Below are 9106 nucleotides of genomic sequence, written 5' to 3' on the forward strand. Positions count from 1 at the left end.
CCAAAGGCTAGACTTTTTTTTCTTCCTAGAGCCTGCTGGCTTTTTTGGGTTTGCTGTTCAAAAAAGAGTTTCTTGATGAGTTTTGTCTCCGAGGGATGTGTGGCTTACAAGGACTCTGAAGAGCATGGTAGCAAGAAGGTCTACCCACATGGCTAGGGGTTGGCTTAGCAGAAAAGGAATATTTTTGGTTCTTCATTGGCTTCTGCGCTTGGATGATGTGGGGCGCGTTGCTGTGCTCCTCTGCCCTGGTTTTCTAAAACAGCATCTTGCTGATCAGCTCTCTGCTCTTTAGGTATGGTAGCACAGTACAGGGTTCTTTGCACTTGAGCTTTCGATTCGGCATCTAAGCCTTGTACTGTGTTGGGATTTATGAATGTTTTACAGTGTTTTCACTGTTTCTTGCCTGTTTCATTCAGTTGCTTCTGATAAATGCTGAGGTGTTCTTGTTACTTGCATGCAGCAATTGAAGCTTGTGAACATTAAGGATAGGAAGGAAATATCCAATGATCACTGTTTTTTCTCACTTGAAAACATGTAGCTCTAATAGTGGAATAGTGAGGTTGCTAGAGAAAGGCACAGTTTTCTGAGCCAAAATGAAACAGTTTAATTTAGAAATGTAGCTTGCAGGGGGTCTTGAAAAACTACGGTAAGAGATTCTTGTGCTGGTTATGCCTTGGGATATTACTGGAATGCAATCGAATGATTATTTTACTCTCTTTGACACTTCTCCAAGAACATGTTTTGAGATTAAGCAAAGAAATCTTATCCTCCCCCTGCTGTATCCCCCAGCATTAGACAGTGAATTCCTCAAGAGGAGTATGACTTGGGGATAAAATGACAGGCAAAGAGCTAGTGTAATTTGAATGTGGATGTAGTAGGTGCTTCATTTATCAGAGATACACACGCATATTTTTGTATGTGTATCTGAATCTCATGTGTGAAATTAGGATGTTTGTGCATACTTAATGTGCCTTAAATTATACGGAACGGTCTGTTAGCCCAAGTCTAACAGCCAGATGGCTTTTGCTAGGGCGTTACTATATATTATATTGAGGAAGAGTGGAAGGAGAGGTTGAAATATGATGGCTTCCTGCAGCAAGACTTGTTCTAATTTCTTTTACATTCTTGATGTTTGTAGTGAATATTTTGCTAAGGTAATTTAGGATTGTACTCAAATCTAAAGAAATATAGGCAGGATCTTCTTGTATCTAATTTAAGTAGTTTTAAAATTTCATGTCTGTGTAAGTATAAGAATTCAAACCCATACAGTTATAAAGCGCCTGCCAGATAAGGTGAGATGAACAAAACTTTAAAAATAGTTCTCAGGCCAAGCAAAAATACAGATGAATGTACCTAGTCACGTGGAGAGGACGCTGAGAGGTTTATGAACTGTATGGTGAGGAAGGGTGGTTTTCCTGAAAGCTGCTGTTTGGAACGTAAGGGAAGCACACCTGAGGGCTCTGTGTTCAGACATCGGCTGTAGACCCCACAATACCATCACCCCCTCCCTTTTACCCTTTCCTCTATGTGGGTTTTCCTGCCTGTGCCTTCCTGCTCGTAGAGGCGTAGCGCTGCTGTGCGTAGCCCTGTGTTGCTATGTCTGCTCCTGGTGCTTTCTTAGCTTTGCTTTTTCGTTGCTTGTTTTGCCTCCTGTTCTTCAGGTTTTTGTGATTTTGCTTGCCTAAAAGCCTTTAACGCTTTCACAGAAACTTACGGTGTGAGGCAAAGGGAAACTGAGTTCTGTTACTTTTGTTAATTGTGAAAGATAGTGGAGTATTTCAGGATCTCATCAGTGTTACCTTGTTGCTGCTGCTGGGCCTTAATCACTTGATGAACTTTCCCATGAGTGGCAAAATATCTCCCTGCTTGTTCTTTTTCCTGGTGCTTGCGCTGGTTTCATTCTGGCAGGCTTGACTTATTGCTGGGTTTGGACTGTAACGCTATAGCAAAAGGGAGTGTCAAAAGCACATGAAAGGATGCAAAGAAGTTATAAAATTAAACTCCAAATCCTAAATCAAAACGATAGAAGTGTTTTCTGTTCTTTGATTTCTCACCCACCACTTCTTTGCCCTTATCCCAGAAATGTTAGACATGAGCTTGAAACTCTTCTGTTTCATGTACTGTTATATATGTAAAATGTTGGAATTCTTTTTAGATCAATTTCAGCTGGAGCAAACGAGAGCCCGCCATCAACTCCTTCCTTCTATATTGCAGGCCCACTCCCCGATGGATGGGAACAAGCTATGACCCAGGATGGAGAAATTTACTACATAAACCATAAGAACAAGACCACATCTTGGCTAGACCCAAGGCTTGACCCACGCTTTGGTAAAAGTTCATCTCACTTCAGAATTTTTGATTCGCTTCAGTTCACTCAGCTTTAATTTTGCAGGCATATTTTGAAAACTTCCAATAGTACCTTTAAACTATATTTTAATCTGAATTATAGAGACCTTCTTTAAATCATTATTTTAAAAAAATATGAAAAGGATTAGTGTATATCCTTTAGCGGTGTATGTCACCAAAGTTTTGAATGCTAGGGGCTGGTATTTTGGCATATGATCCATACAGTTCCCACAATTGGTGGCACTCAGAATTTACTTACGTAGAGGCAATTTTGGCCAAGCTCACTCTTCCCTTTAAAATTACAAAGCTTTACCATGGAAGAATTTTTAATTCCCAGACAAATAATTACTTTCCTTTGTGCTATCTTGAAGAGGGCGTTGTCAAATAATAGTAAATACACTTGAAACATATACCAGCTTATAATTCCAGCTTGTCACAGCAATGATCATGACAAAACTTTATTTTAAACAATGTGGAGAGAAACTATTAGTTTGGTTGTTTCTACTTTAATATTCATTTTGTGGGATAAAACTATGTAATATTGGAAATAGAAACAGTAAATTAGAGGTCACAGGCTCTAGATGTAAAGATTTAACAAAATAGAAGTGTTCTCATTTTTTGTCATGTTTTTGATCTACATGAAGGGCAGAGCTGCAAACATTTCAATAAAATACTGGCTCTGGTGACTGTGGATAACAATAGCTATCCGTAATATTATATCCATAATATCCATAATATTAAGAGACTCAAAACTAGTTTCTTAGCTTATCGAAGTGATCTGATGTATTTAAGGTGGTATTACAGCTTTAGTTTTGAATAAAGCCATGACCTTTGTGTGTGCGTTAGCTTTAATAGCTGTATTAATTTGCCCTTGATTTGTTTTCCCTATAACTTACTATTTTCAACTCCTTTGGATTTTAGTTATTTTTCCAGAGCCACGGAAAAAACAGTAGGGGTAAAAAAAAAAAAAAAAGAGATCATTGTGGTTTTCAGGCTTTAGTTTTGGCCTCGGTGCAACTAAATGAAAACAGTGTGCAGATCACTGAGTAGGTCAGGCTGAGGGGATACAAAGCCTTTGAAGCTTTACAGGGGTTGACCTAACAACAACTGTGGGCCCCTTTTGGGAGAGGCATTAACTCCATGAATGCCATATAAACACAGAGCTGCAAAACTAACAGTGGCTCTTCTGTTTTGTTTTGGGTTTTGTTGTTGTTGGGGGGGGGGGGCGTTTTTTGAAACGGTTGTTACAAATTTCAGCATTTTTCTTTCGGAGGCTTGAGCGCTTATTTTAAACATCTGTTTGCTCTTTACGGAGAGCACCACATTGTCACCCTCTCTTTATAAACCGCTCACCAGTTTGTAGACAGGTCGAACCACTGTGCAACTTGAGCCCGAAGGTGGGGCGTGTGCAGAAGGTTGTCAGCTTTGGCAAACATCCATGCCGGCTTTAACAGCAGCCAGAATAGCAGACCTGTTTGCGTGTCGCAAGAGGAGCGTGTGGGTAATTCGCAACCTCACAATTGCTTAGTGTGCGGATAAGGCCAAAAAGGAAGCAGTCATTTTGAAAATCAGTGCTGCGTTTTGCAGTTAGAAGAGGCAGGTCAATTATATTTACTTAAGTAGTCTCGCAGGGTATGTGTTTTTCTTTGTGTTACTTTAGAGTTTCCAGTGATGAGCTGGAATTAAACAGGAGCATGGAAAAGGCTTTAATTGTCAGAGGTCATGAGTGAGATGAGTCTTGTTTCTCAGAACTATTTTATACTCCTGTAAATAGTATGGTCTAACTGTAAGGGCAAAAGCTACTTGTCTTATGCCTACTGAAACTCCTATCAAATGTAAAGGTTGTGCAGTTAAATTCGAAGAAGTTAGAAACGTCCAAAAGACTGCATAAGGTTTTCTTGCTGCATAGCTTCCCTTTTTGGGCCCACTGTGTATGTGTATCCCAGACAGGCTTGAGCACATGCCAAGGCTCTTTATTTTGTGGTCGGACTTTTAATCTGTTCCAGACCTTTTCAGTCAAAGAGCTCAAGTGTAACTGAAAGGGGCAGGAAAGAAAAAAAAAAAAAAAAAAAAAAGCATGTGGGCTCTTGTGATCTGGAGTGACAGCAAATAGAGACAAGCTGCTAGCTGCTGTTGAGCTTGAAGGAGTTTTCCTTGAAATCTGAAGTTGTACACACTGTATTGTGGTTTATGTTTTTATCATTTGGGCCAAGAAAATATAAAGTGTTATTCCTGTTGCATTCTCACTTCTGACCTCCTTAAGTCACTTCAGTAAGGAAGAAAAAAAATCTGTTTGATAGAACTAAGATACTGAGCCTTGCATTTATTTACCATGTGGAGATCCTCAACAAATATGTGCTGTGTCCCTAAATAGCAGGTGAATGACTCAGAAATTTACCTTTCTGTACGTAGTATAGGTTGAAAATCCCGTAGGGTTTTTTTTTTTCCCCCGAGGATCTTTTCTGTTGCTTTAATATAAGGGCTTGATTTTCACTATTTTTTGACTACTAACACTTTCAGAAGGAAACGTAAGTGAAATACTCTACAATTTTGAAGATTTTGATTATTACAATGATGCTAATGTTAATTGAAAATGGAGAAATTAATTTCTTCTTTGATACTTCCATTTCCACCAATCTCAAGAACCACTGAGAACAGTAAAGCTGTTGAATGGTATGTGGAAACATCCTCTTCTATTCTAGTATTCAGAAATAGAAGGTTTTGAGAGTCTTTGTGCTTATTGCTTCTGCATTCACAGCTTCAGGGAGACAGTCGTATGTCTCTGTGTTCCTCCTTAGATGGAAGCTTGGTGTTCATCTTTATTTTCCTTAGTAGGTGTGCGTATACCCGCATATACATTTTTGAAAAAAAAAATAAAGTAGTGCTGGGAGTTTTCCATTAATGTGGCTAGAAAAGAGAAAGGAAGGAGGATCAGTTTGAAGAAATTGTTTCAGGCGGACACACCTACTGACTTACTTTACTTGGGAAGGGGGATTCAGGTATTGCATTCATGTGAAAATAAAAGGATGCAGTTAGGGTGGATTCCTTCTTGGAGCAGGCTTTTAAGACTAACGCATCAGATAAGAGTTCCTGTCAGAATACCTGGCTGTGGAGTAGGCTGGGTCTAAAACCTGAGTGCTGCAAGCTGAAGATAAGAACTTGGTTCCAAAACTCAGAACTAACGTCTTTGAAGAGGGCTTGAGGTCTTCAGCTGTACCACTTAAGCAGCAGTGGAGTCTTGCTGTGGCTCAGGTGATGCTCCTCCAAGTCTGCAGATTTGACTTTGGAGCAGTTCCGCTTTAGGACAATTTGCAAACTTTAAAATCCAGGAAAAACCTGGAAGTGTGAAAGGAGAGTCTTCTCATGCCAGACACAGGCAATCATAAAAGATGATGTGGGATCAAAGGAATGGGAGTAGGAAGGGGGGTCCTTAGGCCTGTGTCAGCAGGATTCTTGGCTAGTGGAGCATCTGGTACAAACATGCTCTCCTACCTTCTTAGTGCCTCTGCAGGCCTTCAAGTAAGGGGCTTCAAATCACTTTTCCTTTTCCTTGTTTCTTTCTTTTTAGATTATTTCTTTAAGGTAATCAGACTGCAGATTGAGCTCCTGGTTTTGAACCATTTTGTCTCTTACTGGCTTCTGCTGTTGTCCATTGGTCATTCTTCACAGATCCTGCTGTTTGTCTTAAGCCTTTCTGTTAAGTTAATATGTTTTCTGGATGGTCAGAGTACGTCTGGGTGGGAAGCAGGTCAGCTATGCTTTCTGAGCAGCCGGAGCTGGTGAAGTAGAACATCTGCTTTTCCTATAACATTAAATTTCCTAGAACCAGCTGAAGTTGGGAATTGTTCAAATTTATTGCTAAAGTTGCCAAGAATTGGGTTTTGTATCAAATACCGTTAAAGGGATTTTAACTGTTATTTTAAGTTTGCAGATGACGGGATTTGTTTTTGAAATGCAACTTAAAATAATTTGAAGATGAGATGGTGAATGTGAAATGGGAAAATACTAGAAGGTGGTGGTTTATTTATGTGTCTTTATTGGGTTAATAAAAGCCTTGTGATGAAATAGTAGTACTCCATTAGAGTAGTCAGACAAGTCTGTCTGCAGGAATTGGAGTAAAACAGACACTGTTTCAGTTTTCTTGTTATTTTATTCCAGACCTCGGTTTTATAGATTTGTTACTAGTGATCATACCAGTGTTACACATGCCCGGTCTTTTTCAAATGTTGGATCTGCCCTACGGAATATGAAACAGAAGGTGTGACCTCAGATTGAAATAATTTTCATGACTTTATTTGTATTGCTCCTGCTTAGAGATTACGTTAATGTTTTTTTGAAGTTCTGTATGAGTTTAGGACTGTGTTTAATATCATTATGGAAAGTTCCGTAGGAACTGTGTACAGTAACTGCTTGAACTGCACAAATAGGAAAAGGAATAAAAGTAGTTATAACGGTACAAGTGTAGAGAATGCACATCAGGATTTTCTGCTTCCTTTTTTTGTAAAGTGAGAACAATATACCTTTGAAACAACTTGTTAAGAAATACATCTGTAGGTTTCATTGAAACATGTATTTTTCATTTCCATTTAAAAAAAATTAAAATGTCAACCACACAACAAACTTGAAATGCACTTAAAACCTTAAGCTTTGGAGCATCTGCTAATTTTTAAGTGCTGGAAACTGAAAGGAAGTATTCCATAGTGTTCGCTTACCTCTCTAGCATGTTTATTACTCATTTCTTCAAATTAGTTTGTAGGAGCCTTGCCAGAGGCAGGTTGATGGACAAGATAGAACTAGAACCCTAGGCTGAAAAACTCTTTTTTGCCTTCGGTCAAAAAAACTCCAGACCTTATGTCTGGTCACAGTGGCATTTCAGATTTTTTAAGTTCCAGATCTGCGTTCCGTTTTTGCACAAAAGCAGAGCATGAGCCACAGTTGGTTTTGATCTGCAAATCCTGTGGCATATCCTCTTGACATGCTCTCTAAAACAAAGCGGATTTGACTCATCTGAAAGGTCTGTTGGTATTAGATTTTTCACTTTCCTGTCTCTGTTTTTGCAGAAGGACATTTTCAGGAGATCACTCTGAGTGGGGAAAAGACTATTTTGCTACTTGTGTCAGAATGTATATGGATGGAGCAGCATCAGTTTTCAGTGAACCAGTGACTTGTGGCAAAGGAAGCTTGTTGCAAATCTGCAGCAGCAGATGAAATTTCACTGGCGAGCGTCCCTTCATAACAGAGGATGCTGCCCTTATGGTAGTGACCATAAATGGTTTATTAGTTGTTCATCATCATTCTAGAAATTAAAATCTTGGTTTGTTCAAAAGCGAGATATATTTATACCTCTTTACGGAGCAGAGCTCAGTGAAGAAATCTATTATTAATCCATTATTAAGTGTTATGTAAAGATACAGTTACCTATTTTATGTGGAATCACAGAATCATCGAATCATAGAACAGCTTGAGTTGGAAAGGACCTTAAAGACCACAGAGTTCCAAACCTGCTGCCGTGGGCAGGGACACCTCCCACTAGACTGGGTTGCTCAAAGCCTCATCCATCCCGGCCTTGAACACTTCCAGGGATGAGGCCTCTGGAGCTTCTCTGGGCAACCTGTTCCAGTGTCTCACCACTCTCAGAAAGAACTTCTTCCTAATGTCTAATCTAAGTCTACCCTGCTCTAGTTTAAAGCCATTGCCCCTTGTCCTGTCACCACATGTTGTTGTAACCAGTCCCTCCCCAGCTTTCCTGTAGCCCCCTTCAGACACTGCAAGGCTGCTCTGAGATCTCCCTGGAGCCTTCGCTTCTCCAGGCTGAATAACCCCAGAAAACTGCACTGTTAATAGGACCATTTCTTCTACCATATCCTGCTAACACGACAGTGTCCATGTCTCTGTTAATGAGCGTAGAGGTTAAAAATTGAAGGTGCGTCGTTTTGAACACAGAATTCATTATCTGTGGTCTAAATGTATATATGCACACACAATAATTATATACTCTGTATCTAATAATACATAATCTAAAATTCAAAGAAGCGTCAGCTTTTTCCTCCTTGAATTCAATCATGTTGAAACATGATTTCAGTTTCTTATATACAGAGAATGATTTTACTCCATTCTCTACAGATTATTGTTGATTATTTATTTTTATTGCAGTAGTTTTTACTGGGTTTTGTAGTTCCTGTTTAATCATTTCTAGTGGACTTATGACAGACATGAGAGAAAAGATGCAGATGTGCACATATATGTACACAGGATTTGTGCCCCTGAAATGAAGGTAATATTTTTTTAAAAAGTTGTCATTTTATAAGAAATTATACAGAAGCTTGTCATGTGGCCTAATTAACCCAGGAAGTATTATGTGGTGATTAAGCAGTGAAACTGTTTGCACTTAGACTCTTTACTGATTAAACTTTGGTCTAAAATATGTACTAGCTTTGATTAAATAAATTTTGCCAGATATTCAGTGGACAGACATAAGGCCTTGATGAGCTCGAGTCCTGCACCTTCTGTAGTCTTCAGTGTGTCATACACACAATTTATGGAGGATTCTTCTCATGTCCTATGCAGTGTGTCCTATGTGGTTCTCCTGCAGTAGTAATACTTACACTAACAGTGTAAGAAGATTTTAAAGTAAAGTCAAAATTTTAGAAATTGTTTAGACATCCAAAATTAAAACTGATATCTTTTTAAAGAAAGGTTTTGTTTTGCACTGAGCTGAAGTTTCTTATAGCTATCTACGTTACTGCTTAACCTCATTTGC

General features: G+C 39.0%; 1 protein-coding gene across 1 annotated transcript in view; it reads left to right on the forward strand.

The window, feature by feature from the left end:
- The window catches only part of LOC104270237 (yorkie homolog), a gene marked incomplete at both ends in the record, with an annotated part of 22748 nt that overhangs the window by 5612 nt on the left and 8030 nt on the right, over positions 1-9106 (forward strand). The window contains one exon of the mRNA XM_009864536.1: positions 2215-2328. Coding sequence (XP_009862838.1) covers positions 2215-2328 — 114 coding nt within the window. The remainder of the gene's footprint in view (positions 1-2214; positions 2329-9106) is intronic.

The sequence above is a fragment of the Apaloderma vittatum genome, unplaced genomic scaffold, assembly GCF_000703405.1.
Source record: "Apaloderma vittatum isolate BGI_N311 unplaced genomic scaffold, ASM70340v1 scaffold13862, whole genome shotgun sequence".
Taxonomy (NCBI): Eukaryota; Metazoa; Chordata; class Aves; order Trogoniformes; family Trogonidae; genus Apaloderma; species Apaloderma vittatum.